At 42.0% G+C, this 19,838-nt stretch overlaps 1 protein-coding gene and 1 pseudogene across 1 annotated transcript in view; one reads left to right on the top strand and one right to left on the bottom strand.

Moving 5' to 3' along the window:
* Positions 1–19,838, bottom strand: part of MTHFD1 (methylenetetrahydrofolate dehydrogenase, cyclohydrolase and formyltetrahydrofolate synthetase 1) — a 61,651-nt gene that overhangs the window by 41,569 nt on the left and 244 nt on the right. Inside the window, exon 2 of the mRNA XM_027065896.2 lies at positions 4,875–4,959. Coding sequence (XP_026921697.2) covers positions 4,875–4,959 — 85 coding nt within the window. The remainder of the gene's footprint in view (positions 1–4,874; positions 4,960–19,838) is intronic.
* Positions 3,176–3,341, top strand: LOC113601699 (uncharacterized; annotated as a pseudogene).

Below are 19,838 nucleotides of genomic sequence, written 5' to 3'. Positions count from 1 at the left end.
TGCTTTATGCCATAAAATATCTTGGGTGTTGGCCTATTTATCAATTTTTCTTTCTGCTTCAGGAACCTTCTGTAGATATTCAGACCAGTTGAGTTTATTCGTTTGTTTTGTCCATGTCTTTTGTGAGGGCTGAATGAGTTACTATATATAAAACACTCTGAATAATTCCTGATAGGAAGCAACTAATGAATTATATTATTAATAATGAATATTTTATGTGCTAAAGGGATAGAAATACAGCCTCAATTTGATCTCTTATAGTGAAAAGTCAAGTCTTAATTTCCTTTAAGTATTCAGTTGTTTGGGAAGTCACCAGTCCATTGTTCTTTAAAAAAAAAAAAAAAAATCCAACTTTTAGGTGTATATACCTGGACCAGATCACAAATATCCTTGACTGCAATGCTAAGGAATTAGGAAAACAAAAAGGAAAAGCAAATGGGGTGCAGAGATAGACAGACCTGGGTTCACATCCCAGACTCAGGCACTTCCTGACTGGTTTAGGGCAAGTACCCATGATCTTTTGAGCATCAGTTACTGTGACTATAAGGAAACGCGATTATAGGGCTAGTATGCAACTCAGAACAACTAGAAATATATACAAACCGTTTGGACTACAGCAGACACTCTGTATAAGCAGTACTCTCACTCCTGTAAAGAACAGGGTGGGTGTGGCTGGATGATTGTGGGTCCTGCAGCAGCAGCTAAAGACAGGCTAGCAGGGTCCAGATTAGAACCCTAAAACCTGTAAGCAGGTGACTGCAGTGGCCCCAGAGGGTGAAAGCAGTACAAACTGAAAGAGCTTATGAGAGGCACAATCAATAGCATGACATTCACTAAGGGGACTCAAGAGAGTGAGGGAGAGAAATCCTAAAGAGAAGAGTACAGGTTTCTGGTTGAGTGTATGGGAAGATGGTGTCAGTCACCAGGAGGGAAAAAAAACAAGAGGTCCAAGGTAGCAGGGACGTGATTACAACATAATATGTAAACCTTGCATCAGGGAAAGATGTTGTAAACTTTGGTGCTGAAGTGCAAGATGGAAATACTCTAACACTGTTTCACTGGCAGCAACACAGAGGAGACAAGCTGCAGAAGTGTTTATGTAACAAAAAGTCTCGCAATCAATAAATTCGAAATACGAGTTCAGAAGTTGATCTTAAAAACAGGGGAAAAAATCACAATATTGCTAATATTGGGATTGTTTTTTTGAATCCTTTCTGAAATCTTCTGAAAAGGTTTATAGAAATAGAGTTCTTGCCTACCACATTTCCTCTTTCTACACTAAACAATTCACAAGAATAAGTCAAGAAATAACTGGTCTCTGGGGTGCCTGGGTGGCTCAGTCGGTTAAGCGGCCGACTTCAGCTCAGGTCACGATCTCGCGGTCCGTGAGTTCCAGCCCCGCGTCGGGCTCTGGGCTGATGGCTCAGAGCCTGGAGCCTGCCTCCGATTCTGTGTCTCCCTCTCTCTCTGCCCCTGCCCCGTTCATGCTCTGTCTCTGTCTCAAAAATAAATAAAACGTTAAAAAAAAAAATTAAAAAAAAAAAAAAAAAAGAGAAAGAACTGGTCTCCCAAGCGAACCAAGTGAATGCCCACAACATATACCTTTGATTCTCATTAATCTGCAAAGAAATGAAAAACCCACCACAGCCAAGAACACAGCCAGGCCTGTGTGCTTTTCTTCTCGGCTAAGGCCTCCTGGATAATGAACAGCAACAGGGGGAAGTATTTAAGAACCATTCACTCTGGAATTCTTGATGAACATGGAACAGAAAACTTAGTAAGGGATTAAACGATAACATGCGGAGACACACCAGAAATGTGAAGTGAGGAAGCAGCCATCTCTGAAGGGAATTTCAAACGAAAGTTATTGGCTTCCTGTCATCCAAGTCAACCCTTCAAATGTGCGTCTGTCCATGTGTCCATCTGACAAAACATTCATTGAATGCCTCCTACCAATTTGTTGAAGGCGTCCTACTGGGTGAATCTGGAGCTCAGGAAGAAACCCTGGACAGAGGCCTCAATCAGGAAGGACTCTCCTGGGTAGCCATGGAACCAGGTGAGCTCACTGAGGGAAGGAATAGGTGGAAAAGGGGTTTTGTGGCTGTACCCTATGGCATCCAAATGGTTTAGGTATCAGGAAAATAAGGAACAGGAAGCAAAGGAGATCAGAGAAGAAAGGGAAGTGAGAGTTTTCCAAGAAACCAAGAGTCCAGAATTCAGAAGAAGCCCAGGTTTAGAAGTTACTGACCTATGGGAACACAAACTGGTGCAGCCACTCTAGAAAACAGTATGGAGGTTCCTCAAAAAACTAAAAACAGAACTACCCTACAACCCAGCAATTGCACTACTAGGCATTTATCCAAGGGATACATGTATACTGTTTTGAAGGGGTGCATGCAGCCCAATGTTTAGAGCAACACTATCGACAATAGCCAAAGTATGGAAAGAGCCCAAATGGCCACTGACAGATGAATGGATAAAGAAGATGTGGTGAATACATGTACAATGGAATACTACCCGGCAATCAAAAAGAATGAAATCTTGCCATATGCAACTACGTGGACGGAACTACAGGGTATTATGCTAAGCGAAATTAGTCAGAGAAAGACAAATATCATATGACTTCACTCATATGAGGACTTTAAGACACAGAACAGATGAACATAAGGGAAGGGAAGCAAAAAGAATATAAAAACAGGGAGGGGGACAAAACATAAGAGACTCTTAAATATAGAGAATACACAGGGTTACTGCAGGGGTTGGGGGAGGTGGGATGGGCTAAATGGGTAAGGGGCATTAAGGAATCTACTCCTGAAATCACTGTTGCACTATATGCTAACTAACTTGGATGTAAATCCAACAATAAACTTTTTAAAAAAGAAAAAAGAAAAAAAAAAAAAGAAGTTACTGACCCAGAGATGGTATCAAGAGCCAGGTTAAACTGCCAGATTTGGGGCAGCTTACCCACTTTTGAGGGAACCCCAAGACCCTTTCAAGTGCCAGACTACTTTATAATGATACCGTGATGTCATCTGCCTTTTTCACATCTGTATGGAGGCTGCAAAGCCAATGGTGGGTGAGACTTAGCACAAATCAAGGCAATGGCACCAAACTATACTAGTCACTGCCACACTCTCAGTAAAAACAGATGCCAATTTCACTTAAAGTGCTCTCGATCGCTTCTCGGCCTTTTGGCTAAGATCAAGTGTAGAAGTGCTCTCGACGAAGCAGTAAAAATGATTAATTTTATTAAACCTCCACCCTTGCATACATGTCTTTTATATCCTGTGTGGGGAACTGGGAAGGGCTCATCAAACACTCGTGCCCCACACAGAAGCAGTGGTCTCCAGGAAAAGCCCTGTGCTTTTTCTCCTGGTCAGCTGAACTGCCACAGTTTTACATGGAACGCTATCTTTACTTGAAAAAACAGCTGACAAACAATGATTATTCACGCTTGAATATCTGGCAAATATTTCCTCAAAACTGGACACAGCGAGCCTGCTACTTGAAGGAAAATAGCTTAAAAGTATTTGTTGCCAAAGGTAAAATCTGAGCTTTCAAGTGAAAATCAGAAGTTTTTTTATCCACTCCTGTGAGCTCCTCAAGCTTCTCAATAATCAAAGACTCTTCTGATAAGTGTGTTGTGATACTAATGATTGTGCTTTTCTTTACATTGCGTAATGAAATGTGTTAACATTCAGAAGATCTGCATAATTCAGTGAACCATTATTTTCTAAATGAGGAATGAAGACAAAACAAACCAAGCATGGGTAAATATCCATTCAAACTGCAACATAAAGCAGTGGGTTTGGATGTAACCAACCACAAGAGAGTTCACTGCACAGTGTCAGATTCCACATTGCAACCAAACTATAAAAACTTACTGAGTCCTGTTGTAGTAACGAAAGTATCCACAATTACCTGGGAAGACTACAAAAACAAACACAAAACAACAACAAAAAAACCCTCTTCCTTTTTACAACTATACATCTATACAAGTCCAGATTTTCTTCATATATTTCAACCAAGCCAACATGTAGCAAGAGGTTGAACACAGGAGCAGATGGGAATCCAGGTGTCTTTCATTAAGCCAGATAGCAGAGTGCAAAATAATGCCCCTCTTCTCACTAAATTTTGTTTTTTATTTTATTTTAAAAATTTTTTTAAATGTTTATTTATTTTTGAGAGAGACAGAGAGAGAGAGAGAGCATAAGCTGGGGCAGGGCAGAGAGAGAGGAAGACACAGAATCCCAAGTAGGCTCCAGACTCTGAGCTGTCAGCACAGAGGCCAAAGCGGGTCTCAAACTCACAAGCCATGAGATCATGACCTGAGCTAAGTTGGACGCTTAACCAACTGAGCCACCCAAGCTCCCCTCAATTTTGTTTCCTCAAAGTTATTTTTTTCATACGAACGTTACTCATTCTAACATATAATAAACTTACTATTGATATTTTAAAACATATAAATATTTAAAAACATTTTAACTTCTGATACAGTATACATCAATGGGTGAATCCATATAAACAAAAAGTCGTTAAGGTCTTAAAATTTTTTAAGTGTAAAGGGATCCCGAGACCAAAGGTCTAGGGACATTGGACTACAGAAGAGGTGCCCCCAGAGAATAGCAGATGCCAGGATACAGCAACATGTACAAGCTGAGCTGAAGAAGAGCGGCCTGCAGAGAGCCTGAAAAGGTATGAGGAGGTTTCACGAAACCGAGAGAGAAAGAGAAAGAGAAAGAGAAAGAGAAAGAGAGAAAGAGAAAGAGAAAGAGAAAGAGAAAGGAAGGAAGATGTGTGAAGTGCTTGCTGTCTGAAGTGCTACTCATGAGTTGGGAAAAGAGGATATTCGTGCAAATACACTATCATAATACCTGTAGAATTGCCAGGCCTGGTGTAAAACCGGGAATTTGCTCCTTCATCTGAGTGACTTGGTTCTTCAGTCTCTCCCTTATTTGCCTAGAGAAAAAGGAAAGGTTGGAATTAACACTGAATGTCTCAAGCGCAAGTAAGTCATTGAATAGGAGGCCGTTTCTCTTTTAAATTAAAAATACCTCCCTTGAATAGACATTATCTGGTAAAATTGAGGATATTACGGATACGCATCCATTTTCCAGGACTCGAGTAGATGTGGATCTTAGATTCTAACTCCTAACTACACTGACTGGGCCATGCGGAATGAGGACATTTAGTTTAAAACCTATCAGTTGACGGCATTCAAAATCATAGAGTGAATAAATGAAAACTTGGACCAACACTTCTGGAAGGCTGTTAATCTTCATCTTTTTCAGCATTCCCCCTCTCCAGGTGCTAAATGAAAAACTTTTGCAGGAAAGAACTACAGCTCATACCTGCTCAACTTTCCCTGCTAAGATGATCACAGGGTACCCACATAAGGCTGAATGACCATCAATGAATCGCACTCCAAAGCCAATATGAATTTATAAATATATTCCAATTCACAAAAGTATTTTCCTTACAGAAGAATTTAACACAAGGTTAAAAGTATAACCTCTCATGAAACAAAGGACAAATCAATTTACCAATATACAACTTCTCGACAATACAAGACATCAAGTACATTACATTACATCATTTGCCTTTCTTCATCTCAACCACATTTGACATACGAAATATATATGGACATTACAAACATCTCTTCCCTCTTTCTGACTTGATTAGTTCCTGCTCCAGTCCTCCACACTTATAAACAACGGACATAAATAGGCACAGGTGTTACAAGAAATAGATTATTTGGATTAGCCTCGTCAATGGTAAGAATGTTGAATGATACAAGAAGTCATACTTAAGACTTCAAAATTGTATTTCTGATGAAATTTTGAGGTGATGGGGGGGTTCATGGAGTCTGGAGCCAACAACCAAGAAAGAATTCTTCAAAAAAATTTTTTAACGTGTATTTATTATTGAGAGAGACAGAGACAGAGCATGAGCACAGGAGGGGCAGAGAGTGGGGGAGACACAGAATCCAAAGCAGGCTCCAGGCTCTGAGCTGTCAGCACAGAGCCCAACACAGGGCTCGAACTCACAAACTGCCAGATCATGACCTGAGGTGAAGTCGGACGCTTGACCCACTGAGCCCCCCAGGGGCCCCAACCAAGAATGAATTCTTAAAGACATCTTTGGAGCAAAAAGGTGATTTTATTAAAGCAAGGGGACAGGACCCGTGGGCAGAAAGAGTTACACTGCAAGTGTAGGGGGTGACCATTTTATGCAATCGGGAGAGATAAAGTCAAGAGGGAGTTTCCAGACTTTCACATGCTGGAGGCCTAGCTATTGTCAAGCTAAGGTGGTTTTCCCTCTAGCAAAGCATTAACTTTAAGACACTAGGGAGTTCCTGGACTTTAGGCTATAATGGGATTGCCTTTTTCTGGTAAACTGGTGGAGACTCTTATCAGTTTAACCATTTGTTTTTTGTCCTTTCCATGTTTTTGGGTAGCCTGGGAGTGTCCAAGGAATATCATACATGTCCCACTGGTGGGGGCGGGGGTGGGGGTGGGCTTGCTGTTAGTCTGCACCTTGCCCTCGGCTTGCCCCACATTCCCTCATCATCTCAAGCTTGTGACCTTATTTTTAAAAATCATTTGTATCAATTATCCCATACAATAATATAGTTCAAAAGAATGAACAGATTGTTGGATTTTTCTATCAGAGATTTGACCTGGAGATCACAGTTCTGCTCTAACACAAGAGAACAGGAAACACGTGGCATTTCCACTGGCCCTGCCTCTGAAACTCCCCAGCAGTCCTAGCCTTGGCTGCCTCCCCACCATGACAACTAGGTGTAGTGCTGGGCTACTCAACTCTCTCCTGTCCCCTCCCTTCCCTCCAACCATTATATTAACACAAAGGCCTAGGCACAGGTTCCTACAGGTTCTCCTTTAGCCCTCCCAACCCAAACAAAGCTCACTTGGGGGGGGAACCATTGCCAGGCACAATGTAAGACATTAACAAGGAACCATGAGAGGAAACAGCTCCTTGCAGGGATTCCCTGCTTTTCAAAAGTTCAGTTTTGCCACTTTGCTTTTCAGAAAAACCTCTGTTAATATGTTTTCACTAGCCCAAAGGAATACAGAGGATTTTTGCTTTATGGGAAAAAAAAGTAAAAACAAAAACAAAACAGCATTTAGTGTTTGTTTTGCAGGAAGCCCTTCCTGAAGGGCACTCCCCAGCTCCCTCCTGGGGAACTCAGCAATTCAGCATGAAGCCAGGAGAGCTTTGAACTGTGTGAGTGTCTGGGCTTTATCTCCATGTATTTTGCGCATCTATTAGCAAGATGTGTCCTCAGGTATCAGAGAAGCCTAAGTGAGGTTATTTTTTGGGTCTTGGAATGCTCGAAAAATTTTCCAAACCTGCTTCTTTGCTTTGTGCCACTTTGGCTTATGTGAAAGGTTTCATAGGAATACTGTACTGTCGAATAGTGGAGGAAACCTGTATCTGAAATTCTCAATAATGTTACGAGATGGCCAAGGGAGGAGAGGCCTTCCTATTTCAAGATATAGAAACAGACTCTAAGCAGTCATGTGGTGTTCTGAAAGCCAATTAGCTGAAAGCAGCAAGCGCAAAGGCTCTGAGTGGGTAAATGGGGTCCCAGGAGAAGCGGTAACCGGATAGGGTAAAGCGGGGTGCCTGTCTTTTATTCTGAATGTGATAGGAAGCTGTTAGAAGACTTGGAACAGGGCTGACATGACAGGACTTAACATTTCTGAAAAATTACTCCTGGCTGCTGAACTGGGAACAGACTAAAGGGAGAATGGTGAGAATCTGGGACACAAGCAAGAAGCTATTCAAATTGCAAAAATCCAGGCCAGAGGGGATGGTGCCTCGGACTCTGGTATCCATAGCTGGCAAGAAGTGGCTGGATTCTAGATATATTAACATGAAGCACAGAGAAAATGCGGGGCTACCGATGACTCTTGAGGTTTGGGGAGGGGGTGTAAAATAGAGCTGAGAAGATTGACAACTACAAATATTTTAAGGCACAGAGCAGATTTCATACTGATACTGTGAATTCATTTCCCAAATCTTATAAGGATTCTAGAATAATGACCATCTGAGGCCTGAAGAAGGGACTCTAGGGACAACTAAAAGTGATATCCTTACCCAGCATGTAGCAAGCTATGAGAACCCAGTACTACAAGGTGGTATAGGTGGAAAATATTTCAGCCCACTAGGTTAAGAGCAAAGAACAAAATGTTCTGTATTTTCTATGCTATAATTTAAATGGATCTAAGTGTGCAATTTTTTTTTCTAAAAAAGATCATAGACTGAGATCAGTTACAGTGACTCCCTTAAGCTTTTCTCTAAGAAGCCAGGACTGTTTTTGAAGTTGCATTAGCAGGGTTATTCTTCCAACTAGAAAGATTTGTTTAAAAGCTAACATTTCGGTCTCCTTATGAGACATGATCAGAATAGCAATGAAACATTTAAAAATGCACATAAACCACAATCAGCAAGAATTAGACAGCCCAAAACACTAAAGCAATAGGCAGAAACTTTTCTGTTTTAGCGAGGAGAAAAAAAAAAAATCAAGATTGTTGTAATTAAAAAAAAAAAACTGGGTGCCTCGGTGGCTCAGTCGTTAAGCATCTGACTTGGGTTCAGGTCATGGTCTCACGGTTTGTGAGTTCAAGTCCTGCATGGAGTGAGCACGAGACCGGCTTCTGGTGAGCCCCATTTCTCTCTTTCTCTCTGTCTCTCTCTCCCTCTCTCTGCCCCTTGTGGTACCGCCCTCGCTCACTTGTGCCCCCTCTCTAAATAATAAATGTTTAAAAATTTTTTTAATTAAAAAATATTTTTAAAAAAATTTAAAAAGACAGTTGTAATAAGGTCTCCACGGTCCCTTATAAGGTTTTCCCTGCCTTGGTTTCTGAGTTGGCCACTAACTGAGGAACTCTGGAATGAAAAGCAGAATAACAACAGCCAAGTGCAAGCATGCTTGAAGCTCAGAAACTATAAAAGACATGGAGAGAAAAGTTAACACTCTCTCCCTCATCTACCTTTATTTTAGGGTCAGAGAGCTATGAGGAGTTAAATGCTGGGAAACTCTTTAGTTTTCATCGTTCATTACTTCCAGAAAGCTAAAATGCCACATCACAGAACACCTTCTGAAACACTGACACCCGCTAAATCAACAGAAACTTTCTTGAGTTGCAGATGCCTTGATTCCCAGCCATGGCCCATGAGTTACACTGCTAATAAAGATTCAGGGAAAAGTGAGGCAGAAATAGGCACTTGGAGAATACCCCTGATGCCTGGATGGTAGACCTCCATATGCCAGAGTCTCACCATCCTGCATGAACATTCTCTAAAACCTAAGGGAAGATACATCTCAATCTCAGTGGAGGAGAAATCAGTGCTAAAGTGCAGGTGAATGTGGTAAGACAAAGTGGCAGTAAACCATTAAAGCCTCTGGTCCTGTTAAACTGATACTAGTAAAATAATCATAGCCGATTAGATACAGACACAGATGCAGTTTTAACTAAGTTGCTACTGGCATCTAGTGGGTAGAGGCCAGGGATGCAACTAAATATCCTACAATGCAATGCAAACAATTATCTAGCCCAAATGTTAATAGTACCCAAAGTTGAGAAGCATTGCTATTGGCCAATAAGATGCAATGTCTGGAGGTATCTTTTTGTCTAAGGGGTGAAAAGCAAGGTAGAAATCATTTATATTTCAGGACACCTGGGTGGCTCAGTCAGTTAAGCAGCTGACTTTGCCTCAGTCATGATCTCGCAGTTCGTGGGTTCAAGCCCCGTGTTGGGCTCCGTGCTGACAGCTCAGAGCCTGGAGCCTGCTTCGGATTCTGTGTGTGTCTCTCTCTCTGTCCATCCCCTGCTCGCGCTCTGTCTCTCTCAAAAATAAACATTCAGAAAAAATTTTTTTTAATCATTTATATTTCAACCTGTCAAAATTTGTTTAAATCTGTATAGATAAGAGTCATGTGCATTACTATTTTCTCCAACTTAACTTCTGCCACATACGGTTGTTAAAGAGTCTAATCAATAAGTCAAAGCTGCATGTCCCTATAGAATCACATTACCCCCAGAGAGTCCCAGTCAGATAATACCCGTAAATAGTCACCCAGATTTCTTTTGCCAAAGTTGTACAATTACTCCTGGAAAAGCCCAGTACAAATTACAACTCATTCTTTATGATATAAAATGTTGGCTCATTTTCAAATTTTGGACATTTTATGACAGAGACAAAAGCATTGCTAAAATATAACCCAACAGGGCCATTTCAACAGAAGCTATAGGTAGAAAAAGGAGGCAGTAAAGGGTATTTAACCACCTGGCTGAGAAATCTACATGATGAAAATAAAGCTGCCTCAGTCAACAAACACTGAAATACAACACAAGCTTAGAGTAATTCCCAAGTGATTCTCAAAGGTGAACAGAATATACCTTTAGTAACCGATCAGAGAAAAAGGAAGGACATTCATCTTCATTCAGTATGTAGGGCTTTTCTAAAGGACACAAATTTCTTTTGCCCAACTTCCCAAGGAGTAAATTATTGTTGTAATGTTTTAACTGTGCAAAACAACACACATATTTTATTTGCATTGTTTTCATGTTGTTCATTTGTTGTTTTATCTCATTTGTCCATACAATGTTATGCTGCTAAAAATAAATACTTCAAATTAAAAAACAAAAACAAAAACACGTAGTTTCTTGTAAAAACAATTGTGATTGTGAGGCCACCTAGTGTTCCAAGAAATACATATATTTCAAATTCCTAGTTAAGTTAAATTAAAAGTCTAAATTACCTCCTTGTTAGAACTGTTTTCAATTATTAAAAAAGAAAGGGGGAGGGAGGTGGGGAGGGTTGCCCTGGGGTGGCTCAGTTAGTTAATTGGCAAACTTGATATCAGCTCAGGTCATGAGACTGAGCCCCGTGCCAGGCTCTGGAGCCTGCTTGGGATTTTCTCTCTCTCTTTCTCTCTCAAAATAAAAAAATAAGCATTTAAAAAACACCTGATTGTTTTCACTGATACATGGTATAATAGCAACAGCTATACTGTATCAGTATACAGATCAACTAGTATCAGTACTTTCCTTCATTATGTTGAAGAATAAAATATTTAATATAAGAATTATTATAATTAATGCAAATATACACTAAACTTGACAGATACTTCAAATATATATTTGAAAACTTAATGTGAATCCATTTCATGCTCCAATAAAAATTTCTAATGTAAAATTCTTCCATCCAATCTCTCCAAGACCTAAGGTAGGTAAAGTGCCTGACATTCAGGACGTGAAAACAGCTAATGGTGTAAAATTCTAGTGAATCTTCTAATTCTCAGTGAGTGTACAAGGTATCATTAATCCATATACACAATGATAGAATAACTACTTTCCTTAAGTTTCTAGATCAGGGTTTATCAATCTCTGCACTACTGACATTTGGGCCAGATAATTATTCGTTGGAGGGGCCTCTTCTGTGTACTGTAGGATGCTCTGGAACATCCCTGGCTTCTACCTCTTGATGCCACCAGCATAGATGACAAGTCCCCAACCGACAACCAAAAATGTCTCCAGACACATCCAAACGTGCCCTGACTAAATGTGCCTTGGGGTGGAGAAAAGGGCAAACTGGCCGCATTTGAGAACCACTGATCTAGAGAGAACACATGGAGCTGGGAAACCAGGTTGAACTGGTCAAGAAAAGCTTCCTGAAATGTACAATTTTAAAAGTGGATTAAATGCGCATTAGAGAGAGAAGACAGACAGAAAAAAGGTGCATTAGGAAAAGGTCACAAAGTGGAAAACACTGCCAAGTCCAGGTGGACACAACCAAGTGTGGTAGGATTCCTAAACAATGTGGTCCCACCACCCTTCCCCCTCACAGGGGAGAGGGGGAAGCTTCTACCCTGATCCAACAAACTTGGTGACATTAAGAATAGAGAGCACAGCATTGCTAAGCTTTCCCTTTCCTCTCAAAAAGTCAGGATTCCAGATTTTGGGGTATAATTATACACATAAATGTGCTGGAAAGCAATCCAATTTTTAAAAATAACTCTGTAAGCCCAACAAAATGTATAACTACATCTGGCCGCTAGGCCACCATTTTGTAACTGTCAGTTGGTAACAAGAGTTATGAGACATCACAGGATGGCCCCACGTATGAGGCTCTGTAAGCAAGAGCCCAACACGCAGAGTTAGTCTCCCCATTAACCACACATCTGGCCATCAGAGCTGCTTTTGGGCCCAAGTCCAAGAGGTCTTTGGATCATCATCCAAGCAGAATGTGGAAAGAAGGTGGAAGACTGGGGGCCTCTGGTTGGAGAGGAAGAGCAGGCCAAGATCTCTCTCTGAGAAAAGCCTCACAAAGACCTAAGCTTTCTACTTTTATGGAAAGCTAAAGGAAAAACTTGGGTAAAAAGGGCTTACATCTAAAAGGCTGCTTGGGGAAACTGGGTGGCTCAGTCCATTGAGCGGCCGACTTCAGCGCAGGTCATGATCTCACAGCTCAGGAGTTCAAGGCCCACATCAGGCTCTCTGCTTACTGACAGCTCAGAGCCTGGAGTCGGCTTCAGATTCTGTCTGTCTCTCTCCCCACCCCTCAAATATAAATAAACATAAAAAATTTTAAGTAAATTATAAATGAATGAATGAATAAACAAACAAACAAATAAATAAATAAATAAATAAATTTTTTAGGAGGCTGCTTACAAGGACTAGTACTTGGAACCAAAACGAAAGATCATTTATCACGTTAGGTCACTGAAGATAAATTCCTTTTAGGCTCTGGCAAAACCTTTTACAGAAATACTCCCTCTTTCCTGGTACTCCTCAAACACCAGGAACACAAAGCTATACCTCTCCAGCCCAGGCTCTAGGGGAAGAACTTCTTATCAAGGGTGAAAAGAAAAACTTAGCTAACAAAGCAAGAAGGTTTGACTTGTCTCCAACCTTGAAAATGACTTTCTGAAGAGAAGCAGTCTGGGAGCCTTCCAAACTGATTTAATTTGTCCTTTCATCGCCTAACAGGAGGATACAAGTTTGCAATTTCTTTTGGCAAGCAAGTAACAAGCCCTTGGCTAGGAAGAAAAATACACTGTGGAGTCCCTGCCATCAGCCTTGTAACTCTTCCCCCCCCCCCCCCGCCTTGTAAGTCTTGGTCAAGTTAATCATTCTGGCCAAAGCTTCAGAAACTGCAAAATGGAGGGTGAGGTGGCCAGGGTGGCTGAGGAATCCTGACTGTGGCACCATCCGCCACCCACTCCTTCAAGCTCACAGAGGGACAGTGCCAGGAGATACCTTATAGGAAAGTATCAAGGGGAGCTAACTGCACAGTGCAGGGGTGCTGGGAACTTTCAACACTATGGATCAGACCTCAGTGGATACAGTCGTAACCACAGTAGCTCTGTGGTTCTGAGAGCCTTACATTACACACCCTTTTAATCCTCTCTGCAACCCCAGGGTATAAATGATTGCTACAGCCACCCCCACAGTACAGAAGAGGAAAAGAGAGGAAAGCGAAGCTCACTAACTTGCCCTGGTCTTTCTACCCTGCTCAGCCCCTACCAGGGTCCATGGAAGAAGGTGCCTTTTCCCTCTGCTCCAGGGATCCTACTCCATGCTAGGCTAACCTGATATTCCTTCTTCCTGAGGGATACACAAGGGACCACACACCCCTACTCAAAGCCCCACTGTCCAAATCCCAAACTGCCTGGTGCCAACCTTCGTGATGGATGAGGACAGACACTTATTCTTGGGCCACATCCTCAGGATTTTCACTGGAGCCATGGCCACAGTAGTTGGCTGCCAGCTCCAGTCTCTGCCAGGGTCCGCTTACAACAATACTCCAGTAGCCTAGATAGGCGGCCTAATTACAACCTTGCAGAAGATCCCACTCCCCTGCAAGGCTCCCAGAGTCAAGCCAGCTTGGGCATTCGAGGTTCCGTGTAACTTCTGAAAGGCCTGCACTTTGGATCTCATTACAGGCAAATCTTTTTAAGCACAAAAGGTCTACAGGTATTTTATCTACAGGACAAAATGAAAAGCTTATCAACATTTAGCTGCCCTTCTCTGTGGTGGGCAAATTCTTTTCACAGAAATAATTTTTCTAGCCCTGGAGCTAAATGTATAGCACGGTTCCATTTTTATATTTGATCAGTAGGACAAATTCTAATTTTAAGGTTCAAGGTTATAAGGCAGCTACCAAAGACACAGCCTGGATAAACACAGACACCACTTATTTATTCAACAGATACTAACTACAAAGCACCAATTCATTAAAACCTACCATGGGCCAGGAACTGCTCCAAATGCTTTCAAAGTAATGAATGACTCATTTAATTTCAACAACCTTATGAATTATGTGCCATCACTATCCGCAACATGCAGATGAGGAAACTAAGGCACAAAGAGGTAAATTAAGTTACCCGTGCTCCCCAGAGGGAGCAGCGCTATGTCTAGATCTGGGGATTCCGCCCACAGGGAGCATACAAACTTACCCAACTTGCTCTGCTCAACCCAGAAAAACTAAGAGCACCTTCTCTCAGTGCCTGACAAGTAGCAAGCTGCCTGTCTCTTCACAACCAGTCTTTGCAGAAAGAAGACCTGACCAAGAAAAATGCCACCAATGGAGGGAGTGGGCTCAGGTATATCAAACAGAAGAAGGAAAAGCAAACAAATCACACAAAATCCAGCAAGTCTCACTTTGAAAAGCACACACAGGTAAGAATTGTAATTTCTAGCCTAAAAACCAAATTGTGGAGGCCACTTTTAGGCAAGCAGGCTTGAGCAAAGGAATGCAGAAAGGGCCACAGTGACCACCAGGCTGAACACAGACAGGCCCATCAGGCGACCCACCCTGAAATATCCAGAGGCCCTAACCGACCAATGGGCTGCTTACAACCAGCCAGTTACCAAAAAAGGGAAAATTCCATATGTCACCAAACCTCTCATTTTCCCTCCTGAAAAGCTGCCTCCTTCCACTGCCTCTAAGCAGACAGCCTCTCCTCTCCCTCGCTGCATATTCAATAAACTGGTACCTCCTTTGTTCTGCCTCAAGTGAATTCTTTCACCTCCCTCATCCCCACAGGCTTCCACCTGATTGTTGCCCCGCATTTAGGGCCCCCATCTGATCAGGAGATACCCCATTTAGGCACCACACAAATCAGGGCGGTTCCTCCATCTAATTTCCATCCCTTTGTCTCTTTAAGGACACCTCTTTTAAGCCAAGGTGGTGGGTCACCGCCAAAGACAGTGTACTTCACCCAGTTATGCTTAGTCAGCTTCTCTGGGGCCCTCACTGTTGACCCTAAGGCAGTCATTTAATAAAGAATGAGGTCAAAGGTCCGTGGCACAGGCTTGCTTTTGGTCAGGAACCCTCTTCCCCATAACATCGGTAGGCTCATGGCCCCACAGCCTTCAAGTATTTGCCCCAAAGTCACTTTTACAATAGTATGAGCTTAATTCCCATATTTAAAATTACAGTCCCCCCATGTGGCAGGAATCTCTGTCCCTCTCCCTTGCTCTGGTTTTCCCTTTGGCACATCTCACCACCTCACATTTTTGTACCTATTTTATTGTGTATCTCTACCTATCAATACACAAACTCCAGAAACAGGGATTTGAGCTATTTTGTTTACTGCCTTCATCTCTAGGTCCTGAAGAGTGCTTGCATACGTGAGGCACAGAGATATTTGTTGAATAAGTCAGTAAGTACCCAAAAACGACACACACTTGTCTCTGACCCTCAGATCTCTCCCAACTGTCAGACTTGGACTGCAGCCTTCAAACTCCCCTTAAGGGAGAAATGGGGTGTTCCTCCCAAAGGGAGACAATTTGGCAACTAGATCCAGATTTCCCACAGGGTAGAACAGGCAGAGATGGAATCTGGAAATGATGAACTCTGTCTAGTCCTGGCTTCCAGGAAGGTATAAAGGAATAATAAAATAATAAATGATAAAAAAATAATAATAAAATAAATAATAAAATAAACAATAATAAAAGTAAACAAAAGTCAAGGATGGTCTTCTCAGCAGAGTGGGAAGCACAGCAATGAAAGACTGCTGTTAAGTAAGACAAAGATTAGTTTACGAAATTCCTTTCAGCAAAGTTATAAGTGCCTGATGGCGTGAAAAATGCCATGCGCTGGGTGAACGAGACTTGGTTCCAATTGAACCTCTGCCATTAACCTTTGGCCAAATCGCATCACTTTCTAGCCTCAACTATTATTGCCTCAGCTGCAGGATGGGATGGATCGAGTGGACTGGATTTTGGAGAAATTCTGACTGTAGAACTCATGGCCTGTTCCACTCTTTCTCCCCCCAAGGAAGAGATTTTACATTCCAAACACTGTATCAGGGAAGAAACTGCCCAGAGCCCTTGAAGGCTTGCAAATTTATCCCCAGAGAGACCCAACAGTTGCTGGCAACCAAGAAAGCTGATCTGAAACTTGGGGAATGAGGGACCCTTTCCTTGGACTCCAGGGTCCCTGGTTGCAATGTAAGAAGTTCACTTACCTTTCCTCTCAAGAGTGTCCCTGACCCAGTAAAAGACGACAGGTGGGGATACCCTGCCCAGAGCCTCCGCCTGCAATCCAGCCTACTCAAGCTGAACCTTGTTCTTCAGATTCCCACTGAGCCAGCAGCCAAGTCAGAAACCTGTTGTAGCCTGAGTACAAATTGCTGGGGAATTGCAAGATCCCCATGAACCAGGAAGGCTGTTCCCCCTGCCAAGGCTCCCTCTCTCTGAGGAACTGTGAGTACTACAAGCTCCATGAAGGTCAAGGTGGCAAGGTATGGCAGTCCCTGAACCATTTTATTAGCACATGAAAGACAGATCTTCTGTAAGGACAAGGAGACCTTGGTCTTAATGCTCCTGTAAGAACTGTGTTAGGAACTGACTGCTCTACCACAGGGCAATGTAAAAAGTTAGCTATGTCAGCTCTGAGCAGGCTGGGTAGAGGGGACCCCTCCAGTACCTGGAACAGTCTTTTCCAGAGAATGCTTTCAATCCTTATAGCCAAATCGCTGCCATACTTCAATGATGAGAACTGGATCTATATGTAAGGTTTTAAATAAGTGGTTCTCAGTTTCAAGATGCATTAGAATCATAGAAATGAGCTTTTAAAAGATTTAGAGAATATTTGAATCCAGTGGCTTATTGCTAGCCAATTCAAATGAAATCAGTCTGGTGTGGGCACCAGGCATTGATATGTTTCAAAAGTACCCTATGAGACTCATTGGCAAAACTATCTTGGAAAAGACTGGCAATTTCTACCAAATACAATTACACATATTTGTCCTACTACTCTACAATCCTCTTAAATATGTAACCAACAGAAATATGCATATGTTCCATCAAAAGACATGCAAAAGAATGCTCATAACAGTAAAACTCCTAATCACCAAAACTAGAAACCTAAGTGTTCTAGTTACTGGATGAGTAAATAGTAGCATATTCATATAGTAGAATACAATACAGCAATGAGAGTAAATGAACTACAACTACATGCAATATGAAATAATCTCAGAAACACAATGTTCTTTGAAAGAAGCCAGACCCAGAAGTCTTTATGCCATACAATGCCATTTATATAAAGTTCAAAAACGGGCAACATTAATCTACATTGTTAGAAGTCAGGTGAATGACTACCTTTGAGGCACCTGGGTGGCTCAGTTGGTTGAGTGTCCAACTTCGGCTCGAGATCTGAAGGTTCATGAGTTCGAGCCCCACATTGGGCTCTATACTGACAGCTCGGAACCTGGAGCCTGCTTCAGATTCTGTGTATCCCTCTCTCCCTGCCCCTCCTCTCCTCTCAAAAACAAATATTTCTTTAAAATGATGACTTTTGTTGGGGATGGTGACCGGAGGTTTAGGAAGGGAGGGCTTCTTGGGTGTCAATGCCATTTCTTGATCTGGGTGCTATTCAGGTAAGTTCAGTTGCAAAAAATTCATTGAGTTGTATACTTGTGATAGGCACACTCACTGTATGTATTAATGTTTAAAGTTTTTGGTTTTTTTTGAGGGGGGGGGGCAGAGAGAGAATCCCAAGCAGGCTCTGTGGTCTCAGCACAGACCCCAACAGGGGCTTAAACTCACAAACCACGAGATCATGATCTGAGCCAAAATCAAGAGTTGGAAGCCTCAGTGACTGAGCCATCAGGGCACCCCTGTATATATTCATGTTTAAATAAAAAGAAATAGTAAACAAAATCTTCCTCAGTGACTTCAATGTGAGTTAATATTGGGAACCATTGAAATAGATCTCAAGCACCTATCACTGTCAAAAAGATCATGAATCAATCATCCATGTATACATTAACTAATTTCTAATCATTAACAGAGCTAACATGTGTTGAACACTTATTACATGTCAGGAATAACTCTAAATGTTCTTCAGCTAAGAACTCATTTAATTTCTCCTAACAACTCAATGGTCTACATATTATCTTTATTTTACATCAGAGGAAGTGCTGGTATAGATAGGTTAACCAATTTGCTTACAGCCACATAACTAACTACTAAGGAAAGGTTTCTAGGTGTTTTGGACATAGACATAAACAAGACAATGCATGTATTTGCCTTTGTGGAGTTAAAAAACATATTTAACTTGCTCTCCACTCAACAAAAACGTACACATTGAGCACCTATTTTCAGTGGCCTGCCAAGAAGCAAGCCTAAATTATCTCTTCAACCAGTCTTTTTAAAAAGACTTTATCAGAAAAAGCCACTGGTAAAGGGAGTAGGTTTGACTGAAGGCAAACCAAAAGCAAAGTCAAGCAGAAACAATGTAATTCAGCATACCACATGTTCAAAAGCACTCAGATGTATTGTGACTTCCAGTCTAAAAGTCTGGAGTTTCTCTTTCCCAATGTGGAAGATTCATTACCATTTACTGTACATCTCACCTTCTTTGTCCACCATCTCTACCTTCCAGGAAAAATCATTTTGCCCCAGGATGATTTTCACTACCAGTGACTCCCTAATACACTCAAAAACTTTTTACTCGCAGAGTTGGCAGGTTTACAAGACAATTACTGTTGCCAACTATGGTAGTTATTAAATAACTGCGAAGTCAAAGGCCCCAAGATCAACCTCCCAGAGAGTCACACAAAATGTATCCTTTCCTCTTCTACTCTCATATTTTCTCACTAGTCACCTCCCAGACAAAAAGCAGCAGGGTGTACTTCTTGGGAGTAAGTCTGGCAATCACATCCACCAGTTAAGCATTTACATTTCCTATATAGGTAGAAAAAGCAGAGGCCAAATGCTACACAGAATAGTGTCAGGACTCAGGAGCCAAACTTGAAAGTAACTCTAGGGCCTGGATGCAGACAAGGGTATTATAGAGGAGCATGAAATTGAAGGGAAAGCAAAAGCTTATTGGGTTCCACTTAGCAAATGATGACTCAGGTGTAGTGGGAAAGCGATGGTTGGAAGAGGTCCCTCCGTCACTAATCAGTCTTGTACCCTTGTCGTTTTGTCACTCATTAATCTTACTAATTTGTCTCCTCAGCTCCGAATTACAGCGTAAGTGAGGAAACTGCATTTCTGAGTTCTGATATGGTGCTGCAGACAGTCCCAACCACTCTCTTCTGGCAGAGAGCCGTCAGCAGCTGCATTTTGCGGAGCACAGTCGGGCGGGTTAAGAAAACTGGTCCAAAATCCAATAGCCAGCCGGCCCAGCCATCAGGGAGCCCTTCTAGAAACGCGGACGGTGCCCAAATCCCCATTTTTTCGACTGCAGGGGATCGATCTTCAAGTGTGATGGGTTCAACACTACGTCCTCCCCCACGCTCCCGGCCAGCCTTACTCTTGCTCTACAAGTGTCCCTCCAGCAAAAAAATGGGA

This window comes from Acinonyx jubatus, chromosome B3 (assembly GCF_027475565.1).
Source record: "Acinonyx jubatus isolate Ajub_Pintada_27869175 chromosome B3, VMU_Ajub_asm_v1.0, whole genome shotgun sequence".
Lineage (NCBI taxonomy): Eukaryota > Metazoa > Chordata > Mammalia > Carnivora > Felidae > Acinonyx > Acinonyx jubatus.
Note: the sequence above shows the minus strand (reverse complement) of the source record. Positions and strands in the feature narration are given on the sequence as shown.